General features: G+C 44.4%; 1 protein-coding gene across 1 annotated transcript in view; it reads left to right on the top strand.

Moving 5' to 3' along the window:
* ARHGEF28 (Rho guanine nucleotide exchange factor 28) overlaps window positions 1-20,696 on the top strand; it is a 354,612-nt gene that overhangs the window by 60,098 nt on the left and 273,818 nt on the right. The window contains exon 2 of the mRNA XM_082272798.1: window positions 18,897-18,940. Coding sequence (XP_082128924.1) covers window positions 18,905-18,940 — 36 coding nt within the window. The 5' untranslated portion in view covers window positions 18,897-18,904. The remainder of the gene's footprint in view (window positions 1-18,896; window positions 18,941-20,696) is intronic.

Below are 20,696 nucleotides of genomic sequence, written 5' to 3'. Positions count from 1 at the left end.
GGATGGAAAGATTGGACCTTTGCCTTCCAAAAAATGTTTTTGACCTCATTGGTGACTGTGCACTGCTCCAGAAAATCCATTTATCTCAGTTTGATTTGGCAAGTATCAGAATTTATGTAAGATAAAGTTTGGCTCTGGAATTATCCTCAGTCTTTGCACGTGCCAGACACCGGTTTCTGCCTCTCCTTCCTGACATTTCACTGGTTTGAAATATACAGAAAAGTCACGTTCTGTCCTGACAGGGAGTCAAGTGTATTGGAGTACGCTTGGAGACAAAGAGAGATGTAGACGTTACCTGGGAGCCTGGATTTTACCATTTAAAGTGGAGAATTTACATGAAATATGGAGGCTGCCATTGCTAGGTACTTCTACTGACTGATTCCTAAAATCTGTGCTTTCTCCAGCTCTGTGATTCAAGGGGATTTGGAGTCAGAGAAGCCAGCTAATATCTTCATAGAAGGTCAGCAATGGCAGCCTTCACTATACCTGCAGCAGCCTTCAGCCCCCCACTCCACTCCAATGCTGGGCTGCTCTGATTGGGCAAAGCTCCGACACTTCCTTGTCATGTTGACGCTCGCCTTCTCTCTTCCATCCCCCATGCATTCTATTTCTATTGGCCCATCACTCAGCTACCATACTGTCCTATAGGAATGTGTTGGAGGTGGAGAAGCATGGCTTGTTCTGTTTGGCTTATGGTGTCAATATCTTTTTCATGTGAAATACATATACATTTTGTCTTTGTATAAGGTAGTGTGTGGGTGTATTTTAAGTATATCCATTCTAGAGATCTTGGGCAATTTTATGGGTTTGTAGTATTCCTATAAAAGCCCAACAATATTCCCCTACTCAGCAGCCCTCTGAATGGAGGACAAGAGTTGTCAGCAGGGCTCTACGGTTTACAGTGGACATATTTACACATACTGAGATCAGCGCCGGTGCTACCACTAGGCAAACTAGGCAGCCGCCTAGGGCGCACTGCCACCTAGGGCGCAGCCATGGCCAGTGCCACATTCCTCTCCTGTTACCTCCTCATCCCCGGTAGATGTCACCTCTAGAAAGGGGGGGGGGACTTTGTATATGAAGGGGTGTGTAGGGTTAAAGGGGGGCAGTGTGTGAAGAAAGGGGGGTGTAGGGTTAAAGGGGAGCAGTGTGCGCAGGAAGGGGGTGTAGCATTAAAGAAGGGCAGTGTGTGCAGGAAGGGGGGGTAGTGTGTACAAGAAGGGGTGTGTAGGGTTAAAGGGGGAGCAGTGTGTATATGAAGGGGAGTGTAGGATTAAAGGGGGGGGCAGTGTGTATATGAAGGGCAGTGTAGGGTAAAGGTGGGCAGTGTGTATATGAAGGGGGTGTAGGGTTAAAGGGGGGCAGTGTGTACAGGAAGGGGAGAGTAGGGTTAAAAGGGGGGCATTATGTACAGGAAGAGGGGCAATGTGTATAGTTTTTTTTTTTGGGGGGGTGCAAGTAGCCAGTCTTGCCTAGGGTGCAAAGTAGTCTATCACCGGCCCTGACTGAGATAGAAATTAGGGTAATTGACCTGGCTGTGCTGCCTGGCAGGGTTTCCGCATCAAAAGACCAGTTGAACAACATAAAAAGTCCTTTGGCTTGTAAAATTGTTGGCATATGTTGTCCTGTTTGTATCTGGGGTCAGATTTTTTTTATTCTACATTCAAAGCTGTAAGGGCACACTCACACTATATGCAGTCGCTGGTGATTTCCAGCACCTGATCAATGCCAGCTATGTTTTCTATGTGCTCTGTTCACACCACAATGCTGGCATGATGTATGGTGTGGAAAAATAGAGACATGTGGTATTTTTCTGCAGAGCCTTGGTTGGCACCGCAGGTCACCACTCCGTATCACAAAAAAAAAAAAAAGCAAATCGTTCATCACACTGCCCCCTGCTGCTTGGCAAATTAGACGCCAGGCTGCATGCTAAAACAGAGCAGTTTGGTTTTGGTTTGGTTGGGAGGTTTGGATTGTTTGTTTCTAAACTAAAGCCCATAACGCTGTATTTGTCTTATAGTGGCCATAAATACTTCGATTTTATTCAACTAAAATGATCAAATCTGCAAAAAATAGAACAGCCATAACTTCCATTCTGTTCGATTTAAAGTGTGTTTTAAAGCCATAAGGTTAGATTGATTTAAGGTGAAGAACATTCTGTTCTGCAGCTCCCGCCAGACCCCCCCTTTTTCTTACCTGAGCCCATCTGATCCAGCAATGTGCACAAGCGCAGCGGCTCCCATCGCTGTCTCTCTCCTCATTGTACAGATTGATAGGAGCAGGATTGGCTCCCTCTGCAGTCAATCAAATCCTGTAACCCAGGAGCCGGGGGCGGGGCCAAGTCCTGCTGGCTGTGTCAAAATGTGTGCAGCAGCGGGACTCGGGAGCGAGCATGCACAGGTGTCCCCAGGGAAAGCGACTTTTCATAGGGGCACCCGAAGAAGAGGAAGGGCATGGAGTGGAGGTGGAGGACCTCAGAAGAAGAGTATGGGGGCTGCACAGAGCAGGCATGTATGGGAATGTGTGTTATTTTTATATAAAAAAAAAAAAATTATATGAAGGTTTAAAACCACTTTAAAGAGTTGTAAACCCATGAAACTTTTTTTTTTTGCAACCTGAAAGAGAAACACATAATGAGCTAGTATGCATCGCATACTAGCTCATTATGAAATACTTACCTTAGAACGAGCCCCCGCCGTGCCGCCCGCTTACCTCTATGACGGGCGACATGTCCAGTCGCCCGTCTTTCGGGATCGCGGCATCTGGCCATCTGATTGGCCAGAGCCGCGGTGACGTCACTCCCGTGAACGCACGCGGGAGCCGACGGTCACGGCACGGGGCTCTGAAGAAACGGCACCAGCGGCAACGGCACCTGCGCCAGTGATGTCACTGGCTGCATGTAAGGTAAATATCTCCTAAACGGTGCATGTTTAGGAGATATTTACAGTACCTATAGGTAAGCCTTAATATAGGCTTACCTATAGGTACAAGTTGCAGAGGAGGGTTTACTTCCTCTTTAAACTCATTTTTGATCTGATCTTATCAAAGTTATAATGACCATGATGGAAAATTATTGATCCTTTTGCTTTGATTTGCAGCACCAAGATCCTTTGTTCATGAATATGATTGTATTTCAATCAGTCAGGTTATGATTTTAGATGGTGGAAACAGAGATGCGATTGAGAATTTACAGTCGTAAGTTACAATCAAACTATTGATTGCAATTCTTTCCCCCACGTCCGGCATATCGATTGAATGGGTTGTCGACTCTAGATCGATTATTTCTATTGGAAAAGATTAATCAGAAAATAAAATGGTCATTTATCGCAGCCTGTAGGGTCACTATTAGGGTACCCCATACATATGACAGTTTTTAGGTTGATCAAGTAAAACATTAATTTGTGGGTGCCCTCCGAGCCCACCTGGGCACGGTATTTCATTCCTCCTCATTTTTAAAAATTTGCCCCAAGGTAAAGTGGTTCATAGATTATATTTACAGCTCAGAACCATTCTGCCATAAGAAAGCATAAAAAGGTTGTGTTCCGTTATCAGGGCACACTTGACCGGGATGACCCCCCCCATCACAATGTTAATGACTGTTTTATTTGTGTTGTTGAATTAATAGGGCAGAGTTTGCTCTCAGAAGGTTCAAGAACTGGAGAGAAGGATCAGTTCTGTGTGTTTGTGTTCCAGGAAGTTTTATCGTGACCTGGCACAGAGCAAAAAGTTCTGTTTATAGGAAAATAGAACTACACGTAAAAACAACAACTCTGCCACTGCACTGGCTGACGTTCACCCAAGGTCGTACGCTGGAATGAGCTTTGTGGAGACTTTGTATTGTGTCTAGTGAACCGGGAGGGGTGACTCTTGTCAAATTGTTATACTTCCTATTAGAGTTTTACTATAGTTTGTGTCATTGCTCTATTAATAATACAAGATACACATTTTTCTTGTGCTGTTTAGTCTTTTTTAAATGGTTTGCAAACCTTTTTTGAAGACATGATGGAAACAGTCTTTGGCTTCTGCAGTGTGGACAGGGTGGTTGCACAGGTTGCTTATTTAGGGATGACTCCCAAGGGAGTGGGAAGGATCTGTGGCCTTCAAGGCTATTATCTCTTCCCAGCTTGGGGGCCTCTCTTTAAGAGAGCCCCCGCCCCCCTCACCAAGTACTTATGGCACTTTTCCACTGCAAGTACCAGCTCGGCTCTACTCGGCCCTGCTTGGCCCTGTTTGCTTTTCCACTGCTGGTACCACATTGTACGGTGTTGGAACGGTTCGGTACGGTTTGGTATGGTTTGCTTTTCCACTAAAATAGTACTAAAGTTAAGTAGATGGGATAACAACGATTCTCTGACCAATCAGTGGCTAGTAGTGACTGCATGCAAAGGATTGTGGGATATGGAACCGGGTATGGTACCTCTTGTAACCACAATCGAGGTGGTACTGTTTTAGAGAGCCGTACCATTCGGTTCCATGCAGTGGAAAAGCGACGTTGTACCGTACCGAACCGTTCCTACACTGTACCATGCGGTAACAGCAGTGGAAAAGCACAAAAGCGAGCCGAACCGTTCGGTTCCATGCAGTCGAAAAGCGCCATTAGTGCATAGGCTTAGGCAGGTCCCTAAGGACGGGGTCCATCTGGCTTTGGCCTAGGTAGACCATAGAGCACCTTGCCCGTGTCCAGAGCCTTGCACCATGCAGGTTTCAGGGTTAGATACTCTACCTCTTCTGAGGTTTGGCCATTGCTGTATCCTCCTACATGGTTTTTGTGTGCTGTGATTTCACGGTTCACTTTTTTGTTTGTTTATTGGAGTTCAACAAGCACCACACTATGGAGCCCCATAGGAAGAATTAAAAATAGTGACACTTTATTCATGTCTTCACACAGCAGTGCAGTGTATTGCGCTGCAGTGTGATGACTGAATCAGCAATATGGTCTATGAGAGCAATCTATAAAAATAAAACTAATGGACTACCAGATAAATATGGTAGAGAATACAGTGCCTGCAAAAAATTCAGAGTCAGTCTAGGTTCACATCTATGCAGGCTGCACCTGATGCGTTTTTTATGCATGTTTTACTGTGTACTTAGCGTTTTTAAACCCTCGTTATTTTATGCATTGTTGCATGCAGTTTTCATGCGTTTTTTATTCTCTTTAAACACACTGTAAACACAATGTATCTTACTGGTTGCTAAAAAATGGCCTGGGAAGCTGGCCACTGCGTCCTTAACAACCAATGAGTCAGCTGACAGCTGAATGTAAACAAAGAATTTCCAGCAAAAAAAAACAAAATTGTGATAAAAAACAGCATGGTGTCCCCCCAGGTCTATACCAGGCCCTTATCCGAGCATGCAACTCGGCAGGTCAGGAAAGGGAGGGGACAAGCGAGCCCCCTCTCCTGAACCATACCAGGCCGCATGCCCTCAATATGGGGGAGGTGCTTTGGGGCATGGGGAGCTAGGCCCCCCCACCCCATAGCACCTTGTTGTTCGGGACAAGGGCCTCTACCTGACAACCCTGGGCGGTGGTTGTGGGGGTCTGTGGGCAGGGGGCTCATCGGAATCTGGAAGCCCCCTTTAAGAAAGGGGGCCCCTAGATCCCTGACCCCCCCCCCAGGTGAATGAGTAGAAGTACTTCTACCCATTCACCAAAAAAAAAAAAAAGAAGTGTAGCGTTACACAAATCAAGAGACAGTTTTTGACAAGTTCTTTATTAAAAATGAAGAATGTCCCTCGTCATAGCCCGCTGACAGCTGATGACTCATCGGTTATTAAGGACAGGCTGGCTTCCTAGCTTCTCCTTAGAAGCCAGCTATATACAATGTTTTTAAAGGGGCGGGGAAATGCACAGCGCATCAAAAATCACATTACAAACACCACACTCGCATTTCTGGTGTGAGTCTGTTGAAGTCTATTACATGCAAAACGCAGGACAAAAGTCCTGGACCCTTTCCAAAAACGCACCGACTGTAGAACGCATAGATGTGAACGTGTACCATAGGAAACCATGTTAAATGGACTGTAGTACGTTTCTGCAAACTGCAAAAAACACTAAAAAAACTCATAGGCCTGAATGTAGGGTCAGAGACAGGTACATAAAATTATCAAAGGCCTGTTGGATGCGGGGCAGCACTGAGGTCAGTGTTTCCATACCAGGAACCCTACTTACAACCAACTGACCCCCATCCCATTTCAGTGTGAATGTGATTGTACAGAAGATTGCCAGACAAATTCTGATACCTAATCTACCATGTTTTACAATATCTGCAATCAGGGGCGTAACTACAGGGGTTGCAGGGGTTGCAATCGCAACCGGGCCCCATGCTCAAGGGGGCCCATGTGGCTCCCCTGTACACCTGAATAGGAGGGGCGGCGGGGGCAGCATGTAGAGAAATCACTGTCCTCCTTTTTCCTTCTGTAGCTGCAGGAGGAAAATTGAGGAGATTGGTTCCTCTGTACACTGCCTCCCGCCACTTCTCCTATCCAGTATACTTGTGTTCTGCTGTCTCTGGGCCCCTGTGTGCTCCCCTGTTCCTCCCCCCTTCTGTGCTTCCCCCCCCCTTCAGAATTCTCCCTTCCCTCACCGTAATAAAGGGCCCCGCAACTAGAGTAAAGGGCGCCAGGGGTCCAGGGGGCCCTTCATGGTTTCTTGCACCGGGGGCCCTGAAGGTTCTAGTTACGCCTCTGTCTGCAATTACTATTATTTAGTGTGTTTAGTTCAGAGGTGTCTTTTATAGCACTCTACACACTCTGATGTAGGAGAACGATTACTTGGCACTTTTCTAAGCAGCATGTTTTGTTAACACGTGTTGCAATTACATGGCTTGATGCAGCACTCTGAAAGACAACCACGTCACAGCCCCATGTCTCAGCTAAATATGAAATTCCAGAGCTATGAAGGAATGAAAACAAGCGCGTCTTGTTCTTTCATACTGCGGTTATATAACACCTGGGGCTGCTGATTACTTTCGTGACACTGTATGCTATTCCAACATCTCTCCTGGTCCTCCTTGGCCGTACTGGTTAAAGCTGGATTCCCGGTATGTACTATTTTGCATAATAACATTGGTCCAGCCAGGAGCAATGTAAGTATGTATGTGCTTGGCCGATCCCTGTGGAAGCTAGAGACCTGTAGTAGGCACCACTCCTACAGTGATCTCCACTACCTTCCAGGTCCCTTGCTGAACAGCTGCCCTGCTGTATACTGAACACAGGGGGTCCCTCTGTTGGCGACAGTCCCAGAATGCCTTGCATTTTTCTCAATGAATACAAGGCATTTTCTGATTGGATGAAGTGGAGAGGCTGGGTGGTGATATCACAATCTCCACCTCGTCCAATCAGAGAACGCCCTGTATTTATAGAAAAATGCAGTGGATGGTGTCCCCGCTGATCGGAAAACCCTTATGTTCACTATGTAGCAGGGAAGTTGCTCAGCACAGGACCCGGAAGCTAACAGCAATCACTGTAGTGGCCATTCCTACAGCAATAATGTTCAGCTCCCACAGGGATTGGGTAGCTATGACCTGTACATACTTCCACTGGTCCAAGCTGGATCAATATTACCACTTGCCTACTGGGCACTTAAACCCCCTTCCTGACCAGGCCAATTTTCAGCTTTCAGCGCTGTCGCAGTTTGAATTACAATTGTGTGGTCATGCAACACTGTACCCATATGAAAATGTTATCATTTTTGTCACACAAATAGAGATTTCTTTTGGAGGTATTTAATTACCACTGGGCTTTTTATTTTTTATTAACAAACAAAAAAAGACCAAAAACAAACAAAAACAGTTTTCATAGTTTGTTATAAAATTTTGCAAACAGGTAAATTTTCTCCTTCATTGATGTGCACTGATAAGGCAGCACTGATGGGCATTCATAAGCTGGGCACTGATAGGTGGTACTGATAGGTGGTACTGATGTGTGGCACTGATGGGCACTGATAGGTGGCACTGATGGGTGGCACTAATGATGAGGCACTGGTTGGTAGCACTGATTGGCACTGATAAGTGGCACTGGTGGGCATTGATAGGCAGCACTAATTTGCACTGCTAGATGGCACTGGTGGGCACAGATGAGGCGGCAATGCCTCTTTATGTTCAAATCTGATGCCCCTCTGACAGAAGCCAGTGATCTGCTTTTTTTTTTCTCAGCATGAGGAAAGAAAAACCCGCCGAATACTGGCTTTGTTTACATCACGTGAACAGCTGTCATTGGCTAATGAGGAGGGGGGGGGGGGGGCCAGGATCACAATGTTTGCATGTGTACCGGACACTCATCATGTTCTCCACTAGTTTGCTTACTTAACCTGACTATCGTGTGTCTTTGTGTCATTGTTTCAAGTTTTATTGGTCTATGCCCATTGAGGCACCCTAATCGGACAGGTCTCACTATTTATGCAAAGTGCAGTTCACAGTAGCCTCAGCATGAACCCTGCACAGATGTCTCTCAAATCGCCCCCGAAGTCTGACTGAAATGTCGGTTTGAAACCCAAAGCATAATGTTTCCATCTTCATGCTTGCCGGGACTGAAGGCCAAAGAGCTCAATTTTGGTCTCCTCTGACCACAGCACTTTCTCCTAATCCTTCTATGAATCATTTAGATGTTCATTGGCATTACTGTACATGTGCCTTCTTGAGGAGGGGGAGTCATGGTGTTTCGAGGAGGAAATGATCCTAAGAACACCATCCCTACAGTCAAGCACAGAGGTGTAAACATTATGCCCTGGGGCTTTTTCTCTGCTAAAGGTACAGACTAACTTTGCCGCATTGAGGGGCCAATGGACAGGGCCATGTATTGTAAAATCTTGGATGAGAACCTTCCTCCCTCAGCCAGAACACTGAAGATAGGTCTCAGATGGGTCTTCCTGCATAACAATGACCCAAAACATACTGCCAAGGCAAGAAAGGAGTGGCTCAAGAAGAAGCACATTGAGGTCATGGAGTGGCTTAGTCAGTCTCCAGACCTTAATCCTATAGAAGATTTATGGAGGGGGCTGAAACTTCGAGTTTTCAAGCGACAGCCAAGAAACCTTAAGGATTTAGAGAAGATCTGTAAAAAAGAGTGGACCAAAATCCCTCCTGAGATGGGTGCAAAAAACATCTTACCTCTGTGCTTGCCAACAAGGGTTTCTCCACCAAGTACTAAGACATGTTTTGCTTGGGGATCAAATACTTATTTTACTCACTGAATTGCAACTCAATTTATAACATTTGTATCATTTATTTTTTCTGGATTTTTGGTTGATATTTGTAAAATACACCTCTGATAAAAATGATAGACCCTTCGTGGGCAAACTTACAATATCTGCAGGGATCAAATAATTATTTTCCATACTGAATGTGTATATATATATACAGCTGGTAAAATAGGTATTGAACACGTCACCATTTTTCTATGGAATATACGTATTTCTAAAGGTGTAATTGATATGAAATTTTCACCAATTGTCGGTAACAACCCATGCAATCCATACATACAAAGAAATCAAAACAAATAAGTTCAGAAATTAAGTCATGAACACTTAGAGTCCATTCACACTGCCGTGATATGTGAGGCGACTTGTGTGCCCTCAAGTCGCCCCAAGTCGCTTGACATAACAAAAGCAATGTAAATCAATGAGAGCCGTCTTAATTGGCACTACTGAAGTCGCTCCGACTTCAGAAAAGGGTCCTGTACTACTTTGAGGTGACTTGTATCCGACTTGTCCCATAGACTTCAATGGGAGTCGCCTCCAAGTCGGATCCTTATCTTATTTGAAGCGACTTGTGATCCGACTTTCCAGGAAGAAGAAGGAAAATTAACCAGGCATTCCCCCATTGCAGCCATGCCTACAGTTCCTATATACCATTATCTCTGCCTGGTCTGTGTGAGTGGCACTGGTGGACACAGATAAATGGCGCTGGTGGGCAGTGACACTGGTGGACACTGATACGTGGCACTGGTGGACACTGATTCGTGGCACTGATACGTAGCACTGGTGGACACTGATACATGGCACTGATACGTGGCACTGATATGTGGCACTGGTAGACACTGATTCGTGGCACTGATACGTGGCACTGATATGTGGCACTGGTGGACACTGATTCGTGGCACTGATACGTGGCACTGATACGTGGCACTGGTGGACAATTAGTGTGAGGAAAGGGATATGCAGTGTAGTTAGGTTACTATATACTAGAGCTGCACGATTCTGGCAAAAATGAGAATCACGATTTTTTTGCTTGGAATAAAGATCACGATTCACTCACGATTCTCAGCACCACGTATATTTATACATTTATTTTTTTTTTTTTTTTAGGGATTACATTTTCTGCACATAACACTACCTTTTCAGCATTTTTACTTGTGAATTATCAATATAATAATAATTAATGAAATTATTATTTTCATTATATTATTTATTATATATATATATATATATATATATATATATATAAAAAATACAATAAATAATATAATGAAAATAATAATTTCATTAATTATTATTATATTGATAATTCACAAGTAAAAATGCTGAAAAGGTAGTGTTATGTGAAGAAAATGTAATCCCTAAAAAAATAAATAAAATAAATGTATATTATAATGAAATGAAATATATATATATATATATATATATATATATATATATATTATAATTCATTCATTACAATATACATTTAATTATTTATTTTTTAGGGTTTTTTCCTCTCTCCCCCCCTCCTCTGTCCTTGATTACCTCATGGAAAGCTCATCATGCCATAATTTTCTCGGACCCGTGAACAAATAGGACCTTGTCACTTGCGGGGACAGAGCAGGCGGGGCTGAGGTGGGACGGAAGACACCGTCGCGTCATCTGCAGACTTGAATTGAGGAGGCGTGACGGAGGTGCGGCCTGCCGTGTCATCTGCAGAGTGCTCAGTGGAGGAGGCGTGACAGAGGTGCAGCCTGCCGCGTCATCTGCAGAGCACTGAATGGAGGAGGCGTGAAGGAGGTGCTGCCTGCCTCGTCATCTGCAGAGCGCTGAATAGAGGAAGCGTGACGGAGGTGCGGCCCGCCGCGTCATAGAGGAGGCGTGACGGAGGTGCGGCCGTGAAATAACCCCACCCCCAGAATCGCTGATATTCGTGATGGAGATCGCATAGGGGGGTGGATCGAGATCGCGATCCCAGAACGATTAATCGTGCAGCTCTACTATATACCACTATAGTTAGATTCAATAATCTAGTTTCTGTAGGGAAAGGTGTCAGGATGACCGTAGTGTAGTTTAGGGTGAACTGACTCTGACTGCTATGCCAGGGTGACAGAACTCATCCATGTCAGGGTGACCGCCATAAGAAAAAGATCATTTTACACCTGGGCGTTTTTGTTTCAGGCGTTTATTGGGCTTTTTTGTGGACGTCTTTGGAGGCAGGCATGACATCTGAACTTCTTCTGTGTAGGGGTATATATACACACACACATATATGTATATATACACATACACACATATAGGTGTGAAAGGAGCGGAACCCTATCCCTGCGCTGCTGAAATTATTTGCAGGGATGGTGTTACCCTCCTTTCACACCTATATGTGTGTATGTGTATATATATATATATATATATATATATATATATATATATATATGTGTGTGTGTGTGTATATACCCCTATACAGAAGTTCAGATGTCATGCCTGCCTCCAAAGATGCCCAAAAAATGCCCAATAAACGCCTGAAACAAAAACGCCCAGGTGTGACAGGAGCAGAACCCCATCCCTGCACTAATAAAAATTCTAAGAAAAATTATCTTTTTTTTTTCTGGTTCTGGACATGCTACAGAGCTGAAACTTCACAGGTACACTTTTTAGACCCCCCCCCCCCCCCGACACAAATCCAAAGAAATCTCATTTTCTTTTTTTTTAATAATTTTTTCAATAATTGGCTCTCTATCAAAACCGACAATTTTTAAGAACTTTTGGAATTAGGTCACAACACATCATATTCTGATTGGCCAAATACAAAGTCGTACAAAGTCGTCTATCATATAAGTCGCTTAAAATAATTCACAAGTCGCGCTGAAAGTCGCGCTAACAAGTCGCCCCTTATGAGGCGACTTTCAGGTCACGGTAGTGTGAACCGGCGGAATGACACAGGGAAAAAGTATTAAACACGCTAACTTTTTTTTTTTTTTAAATACTTCGTACAAAATCCTTTGCTGGTAATTTCCACTTCAAGATGCCTCCTGTATGGAAAAACTAGTCGCATGCATTGCTCAGGTGTGATTTTAGCCCATTCCTTCACACAAACAGTCTTCAAATCTTGAAGGTTCCATGGGCCTCTTCTATGAACTGCAGCTAGATACCAGAACCCCGGTATTAATTTTTCCCTCAGGCGCCGGACTTTCTGCTAGAAGTGATCCAAGCAGCGAATTTGTCGCTGGTTCACTTTTTGGGCTCATGTTTTTAAAGGCATTTGAGCTTTTCTTTCTCTGCCTAAAAGCTTGAAGAAGCTTGTGCTTTTTTTTTTGCTCTTATGCATCTTTTTATTGAGCTTCTTTCAGCTCTTTTTTAGCTTTTTTTGAGCATAAGTGTTTCTTTTTCATTTACAAACCCTCCCCTCAGTAAAATTTTTCCTTTCTTTTTGTGCGTTTTCAAGCTTTTTTGAGCTTTTTTTCACTTTTTTGTGCGTTTTATAGGCACTTAGACATCTTTTCTGCTCAAAAACACAAGTGAGATCATATGCCTGTAAACTCCTGAAGATGCCATAGTGTGCATGGACACATTGGCTAACATAAAGGGGAGTTTTTAGGTAGAAAAAAATGAGAATTCAAAAAAACTCAAAAGCCTGTAGGAGCCGCTTCTTTATTATAATTCAGTGTGTATGAGATGAGCCCTAAGGCCCCTTTCACACAGGCGGACCGTTCAGATCCCCCTGTTTGTTTTTTTGGCGGATCTGAACGGTCCCCCCATGCATTCCTATGGGGCATCGGATGTCAGCGGAGACATGTCTGCTGACATCCGATCCGATCCGTCAAATGTGGACGGATAGAAACCCTATTTTCCATCCGTCCAGCGGATTGGATCGGATGAGAACGGACTGACGGTCCGTTCCCATCCGATTTCCCCCATAGAGATGTATGGGGAACTGACAGCTGTGTCTCCGCACACAGCGCAGAGACACAGCTGTCATCCTTCTGGTCAGCGGGGGATCGGCGGATCGATCCCCCACTGAGAAAAGCGGAGTCCATTTGACGGACACAGTGTGTGAAAGAGCCCTTAGAACTGTGGTAGCTACGCTCATCTCTGTGACCAGCGGCTGCTGGTCACAGAGATGAGCAAAGGAAAGATGGCCTCCGCTCATCTCTATGGCCTAGAAAGCTCAGAGCAACATCTTCGTCACTTTTGGTTCCAGCCCCATGTAAACCATGGCATTTTCTTTAAAAGCAAAAGATCAAAAAGAATTACCGGTATTTTTTTGATCTTTTGCTGTTAAAGGTAGAGGAGAGATTTGGGGTCTCTCCATAAACAGGACCTGTCGTGCTGTATTGTTATTGCAAGGGATGTTTACATTTCTTGCCATGGCAATAAAAGTTATAAAACAAAAAAATTAAAAAATTAAAAGGGACAGTGTAAAAATAAAAAGTGATAATAAATAATAAAAATAATTTAAAGCGCCCCCATGCGCACAGTGGTGAATGCATATGTACGTCACACCCACACATGTGAGGTATTGCCACGAATGCCAGAGCGAAAGCAATAATTCTAGCACTAGACCTCCTCTGTAACTCTAAACTGGGAACCTGTAGAAATTTTTAAACAATTGCTTACGGAAATTTTTAGGTATCATAGTTTGGTGCTATTCCATGAGTGCATGTAATTTTAAAGCATGACATGTTGGGTATCTATTTACTTGGTGTAACATCGTCTTTCATATTTTACAAAAAAAAAAAAAATAGGGTTTAGATTGTGTTTATTTTTTTTTTTTTTTTAATTCATTAAAGTGTAATTTTCCCAAAAAAATTGCGTTTGAAAAACCACTGTGCAAAAACCGTGTGACATAAAAAATTGCAACAATCGCCATTTTATTCGCTAGGGCCTCTACTAAGAAGTATATACAGGTCCTTCTCAAAAAATTAGCATATTGTGATAAAGTTCATTATTTTCTGTAATGTACTGATAAACATTAGACTTTCATATATTTTAGATTCATTACACACAACTGAAGTAGTGCAAGCCTTTTATTGTTTTAATATTGATGATTTTGGCATACAGCTCATGAAAACCCAAAATTCTAATCTCAAAAAATTAGCATATCATGAAAAGGTTCTCTAAACGAGCTATTAACCTAATCATCTGAATCAACTAATTAACTCTAAACACCTGAAAAAGATTCCTGAGGCTTTTAAAAACTCCCAGCCTGGTTCATTACTCAAAACTGCAATCATGGGTAAGACTGCCGACCTGACTGCTGTCCAGAAGGCCATCATTGACACTCTCAAGCAAGAGCGTAAGACACAAAGAAATTTCTGAACGAATAGGCTGTTCCCAGAGTGCTGTATCAAGGCACCTCAGTGGGAAGTCTGTGGGAAGGAAAAAGTGTGGCAGAAAACGCTGCACAACGAGAAGAGATGACCGGACCCTGAGGAAGATTGTGGAGAAGGACCGATTCCAGAACTTGGGGGACCTGCGGAAGCAGTGGACTGAGTCTGGAGTAGAAACATCTAGAGCCACCGTGTACAGGCGTGTGCAGGAAATGGGCTACAGGTGCCGCATTCCCCAGGTCAAGCCACTTTTGAACCAGAAACAGCGGCAGAAGCACCTGACCTGGGCTACAGAGAAGCAGCAGTGGACTGTTGCTCAGTGGTCCAAAGTACTTTTTTCGGATGAAAGCAAATTTTGCATGTCATTCGGAAATCAAGGTGCCAGAGTCTGGAGGAAGACTGGGGAGAGGGAAATGCCAAAATGCCTGAAGTCCAGTGTCAAGTACCCACAGTCAGTGATGGTCTGGGGTGCCATGTCAGCTGCTGGTGTTGGTCCACTGTGTTTTATCAAGGGCAGGGTCAATGCAGCTAGCTATCAGGAGATTTTGGAGCACTTCATGCTTCCATCTGCTGAAAAGCTTTATGGAGATGAAGATTTCATTTTTCAGCTCGACCTGGCACCTGCTCACAGTGCCAAAACCACTGGTAAATGGTTTGCTGACCATGGTATTACTGTGCTCAATTGGCCTGCCAACTCTCCTGACCTGAACCCCATAGAGAATCTGTGGGATGTTGCGAAGAGAAAGTTGAGAGACGCAAGACCCAACACTATGGATGAGCTCAAGGGCGCTATCGAAGCATCTTGGGCCTCCATAACACCTCAGCAGTGCCACAGGCTGATTGCCTCCATGCCACGCCGCATTGAAGCAGTCATTTCTGCAAAAGGATTCCCGACCAAGTATTGAGTGCATAACTGAACATCATTTTTTGAAGGTTGACTTTTTTGTATTAAAAACACTTTTCTTTTATTGGTCGGATGAAATATGCTAATTTTTCGAGATTAGAATTTTGGGTTTTCATGAGCTGTATGCCAAAATCATCAATATTAAAACAATAAAAGGCTTGCACTACTTCAGTTGTGTGTAATGAATCTAAAATATATGAAAGTCTAATGTTTATCAGTACATTAGAGAAAATAATGAACTTTATCACAATATGCTCATTTTTTGAGAAGGACCTGTGTGTATGTATGTATATATATATATATATATATATATATATATATATATAATGTTTGAGGGTTCTAAGCAATTTTCTAGCAAAAAATACAGATTTTTACTTGTAAACAAAATGTGGAAGGTAGGTCAAGAAACTTTTGAAAACTCCTACGTTTAGCAATTATTTTTCTTTTCTTTTGTTCTAGTTGATCAAGCACAAACTTGATTCATTGTTTACCTGGGTTTGCAGCTGGGATTTTGATACCTCAGAACGCAGAAATGATCAGAGCTGGGCGCTTCTGGGTTCTCACTCTATAGAGGACATCAGAAAACAGATTTTCCTTGATGTCCACCTGTTCACCATCCTGACAGTGCGCTTTTTTTTTTTTTTTTTTTACTAAAGCTAGAGAGTGCAAAAGCTGGTGCAGCTCTGCATAGAATCCAATCAGCTTCCAGGTTTTATTGCCAAAGCTTAATTGAACAAGCTAAAGTTAGAAGCTGATTGGCTACCATGCACAGCTGCACCAGATTCCTCTTTTGGTAAATCGACCCCAATGTTTCAGCAGGAGGGATTCCCGCCGCCACTGTCTTGTGTTTATGGAGGAATCATGCAAATTTCCTTCCTGCAACCATAAAAATTTTCACCCTCTATGGCCTGCCTAAGATGTCATTTTCACATGGGTGTACCAATCCATACACCTGCGTGAAGGGGCCATCTTCACCCACAGGTGTTCTGTGCAGGCAGCCTGTTCAAATCAATGATAGCAAGCCAGCTGCATAGGTCTCTGCACATCCTGAGTGTTCATCCCTGTGAGTCCGATGCACTGATCAAGATGCAGACAGACTGCATCGAACTCCCATGCAGCTGGCCACCTACCATTGATTTGAAAAGGCTGCCTGCACAGGACACCTGGGCGTCCCAGGTTTTGAAAACGGCCCCTTCACATGGCGTATATGGATCGGTACTAGGGTAACCACGTGTCCCGGACAGCCTGGGACAGTTCCGGGTCCCGGACACCTTCATTCCAGGACAATACAGTTTTCTGGAATTAAACTGACACAGCCAATCCCCCACCCCCTGTGCCAATCTGATGCCCCCAAAAAAGGCCGCCGCATCGCCACTTTACTCACTGACAGTACTTGTCCTGGCCGGCCGAGACCTGTTTTGCCTTGTTCCACCGCTGGCTCTACACTACCAAAACTGGTTGCTAGGACCGCCTGGTGTCTAGCAACCAGTGATGTCATTTCATCACAGGGCGAGGCCAAGGCCTCAGTATTAAGAGCGAAGGAGGATTTAACTTCCTCCTCCGGGCCTAGTGCTTTAGCTCCACCAACCTCCTCCTCAATCTGCCCTGGTGGCATGCTCAGAGGGAAGGGAACTACCAGGATTTGAGAGCAACTCTCAATACTCAGAGGGGAGGCTGGTCCATCCATCCGGGGATGGATGGAACATCGTGTGTCATGAGGCATTGACTGCAGGGAGGAAAGCAGATGAGCTGGCAGCAGAGGGCAGAAGACACTCTCGGAGGACTGGGAAGAGGACACATCCTTAGATCTCAGGGGTTTATGCTGGGACATAAAGGCTTCAACACTTTTGGGGGGGTGTGACCCCCCCCAAAAGTGAAGGACTACAGGTCCCAGCATGAACCCCTCAGAGCTGAAGATGTGACACTCCCTGCCCCCCCCAACTAGTGAAGAACTACAGGTCCCAGCATGAACCTGTGTAATCTATAGGATCATACCCTTAGATCTCAGGGGTTCATGCTGGGACTTGTAGTCCATCACTTTTTAGGGGAGTCCCATCCTTAGATATCAGGAGTTCATGCTGGGACTTGTAGTCCATCACTTTTGGGGGATGCCCCCCCAACTAGTGAAGTCCAAAAATTGGCAAAATAAAAGGGGGGGGGGGGTTGTCCCTGAATTGCAGGTGGTGACCCTAATTGGTACATCTGTGTGAATGAGGCTTAAAAGTGATCTGGGTGGCTATAAATCTTCCCAGATTACTTTTCCAATGCTGCCCCTGAGCCTGCTGATGAAATCAAATACAGACTCATTAACCCTTTGGATCCTCCACTTTGCTCAGTGGGGGTTGATCCGTCAATCTCCGCTGAGCAGGCGGATGACAGGTCCATCTTCGCTCTCTTTGCAGAGACAGACCCCCGCTCTCCTCTATGGGAGATCCAATGAAAACGTTTCTGTTTTCATCCAAACCGATCCTCAAAATGGATGGAAAATAGGGTTTCCATTCGTCCTGGATTTCATGGACCACATCCGATTGGAGAGCAGCGGTGTCAGTGAACATGTTACCATAGGGTGCATAGAGCATCTGTTCAGGTCCGTCAGATAAACTAACAGACGGACCTGATCAGAAAGCCTGTGTGAAAGGGGCCTTGCGCATGGAATATGTCATTGGCAGCAAAACGGTTAAAGGCTCCAACAAAGCCGAAATTTCTGCACATTGCGCTTATAAGGTGAAGGCCTTAGGGTGGGCTCACATATGCTGCGGCCGCTGTTTACAGCTGGGTGTCCGGTGCATTACTGTTCATCGATTCAGGTATAAATCAGGTCTGAATTATTGCCTGAATTCACACCTGAATCTGAACCAAAGACACCAATATGGACGGTGGCAGCTACGGAGGTTTGTGAACCGGCCCCATTGAGAGCCAGTCACACTCTTCTGTCATGTGAATTGGATTCAGGGAAACCCATATCCAATTCCCATAAGTGTGAACCCAGCCTTAAAGTAAAAGTCAACAGGTTCATTTGGAGAGGGAGAATCTCCCCCCTCTGGGGGTCCATACAACAAAAAAAAACACTGCCTGAGGGTCTGATCCTTCCTCATTCTATCCAAAACATACACAGAAATAGTATTGAATGATATATTTTAAAGATTTCCTTGAATTGCACAAGGAACAGGGCCTTCTTTTTCCTGTTTTCTTGTGCCAGCAGCCATGTTTGTATGTATGTAGTAGCCATATGCGTGACAGGCAGGAAGCCTCGCGGTGTGCAGCAGATGGAGATTAGTCGTGGCCCGGAGAGGTACACACCTGTGCTTTGAATAGGTTGTTTGGGTGCAGTGTTTGAGGAAGAGGAAAAATGTAACAGATCCACCTGGCCTATTGTTGTAGCTGTACACAAATCAAAACGGACAACCCTATTTGAATACTCCGGCTTGGCATGTTTTTTATGGTAACATGATAGTTTTATGACCTTTTATTCTCTTGTTTTTCTCTACAGTTGCAGAGATGATGGAGCTCAGCCTCACAAAAGTCCCCCTTTATGTAAGTACATATAATGTCTACTTTTTTTTTTTTTCTTTTGTATAAATATTCTAATATTCTTCATGAAATTCAACTTGCTAATACATGATATGTCATAAAATGAATGGCCTGGATTGGTGAACAAAGCGACATATTGGTAACACATTGAATTAAAAAAGGGGACGACTGTTGCTGCTGTCCTGCTGAAAATGCTAGTTGCTTGATTGTTAGGCTGGCCATACATGTCCAACTTTTGTTGTACAATTTTCTGTCAGATCAACCACAAACCACATAATGTGAGGTCAAAGCTAAACAACATATTCACTTGTATCCAATTAGGCAGGCCTTCGTACTACATACTTGAAGGTAAATTTCAAGAAAATCTGACAGAAAACTGAAACAAAATTGTATCATGTATGGCCAGCCTTAGGCCTTATTCACGCGGGGTGTATCAATGTGTACTGCGTGTGAGGGCCGTGCCTACTTGTTAGATCCCTTTCACCGTGCTTTGTAGCAAAATCGCAGTAAAAACGTGTTTTTACCACAAATTTGCTGTGTTTCAGATGCGTTTCTGGTGCAATTTTGGGCTGCCTACACCTGTGAAAAATCGACATGTGATTCAGAAACGCACCCAAAATGCAAATCGCGGGTGCGACTTTACCACAATTTCCATTAATTTTAATGGGAAGCTGCGTTTTTGATGCAGTTTTCAAAGCTGCACCAAAGATGCAGCATGCAGGACTTTTCAAACTGCAACCACAGCGCAGTGGTGTGAAAAGTCCCATAGGATATAAAGGAAAACATTTTTCCTGCACTTGCCAAGGTAAAATCGCAGGAAAAATGTATTAGTGTGAAAGGGCCCTATTCCCTGATTCACATTGATGCTAGTTGAAGTAGAAGGTCAGTGTGATTTCAGGTGCTAATTGAAAGATATCTGTGCGGCTTCATGCACAGATGTCTATTGAAGTCACACCCGAAAACGGCAAAACTAGTGCAAGAACTACTTTTGCAAAATGGTGTGGTGCCGCGATTGGAACGGTGCCATTGCTGGAAACAGGCTGCAACTTTTCATGCGATTTGACCTGTCCCATCGCGTGACAAATCGCTCCAATGTGAACAGGGGGTGAATGTCTATTGGGACGCAGTGGCTGCACAGAAACAACAGTTACTCTCATTTTGGCATATGTGCGGATGTGCGTGCATGGTCCCGAACACAGACTGTGATTTTTTGGGGCCATGCACCCACCTCTGCCTCTCCGTGCTGGTAAACGTGTACCTCAAGGGGGGTACGCATTGATATGCGCTGTGTGAACAAGGCCTTAGGGCATATACAGGGGGTAGAGCTGTGTGTTTGTGACCAGGAGGTGCCCGGGAGTGACTGGTGTTTACATACAGCCGGCCGCCTGTACATATCAGTGATAGGGCTGCGGCTGTTTGCGTGTATTCACACATCCAAGCTGTTGCATGCATACAAGGAAGGAGGAGCGGCCAGTAAGCATGCAAAGTCTCAGACGTGTACAGCAGTAGCCTGTTAATGATTTGTACAGATGGCTGTACGCAAACCTCTCCTTGGCGCCTCCCAACTGCTATATTTCATTCATTAACCACGTACCTGTGGTTGTACCGGGGCGATGCCTGCAGCTGCATGCATCACCCCGGTACTGTGTTTAGAGCAGATTGTCAGCTTTCTTGTAATAACAATCGATGTGGCCGCTCAGCTGTTATTACAAGCAGCGGGAGGGGACGTCCCCCCCCCCCCCCTCCTCCCACCGCTCCA

This window comes from Pelophylax lessonae (assembly GCF_965119305.1).
Source record: "Pelophylax lessonae genome assembly, chromosome: 1".
Lineage (NCBI taxonomy): Eukaryota > Metazoa > Chordata > Amphibia > Anura > Ranidae > Pelophylax > Pelophylax lessonae.
This window is presented reverse-complemented; position numbering and strand designations above follow the sequence as displayed.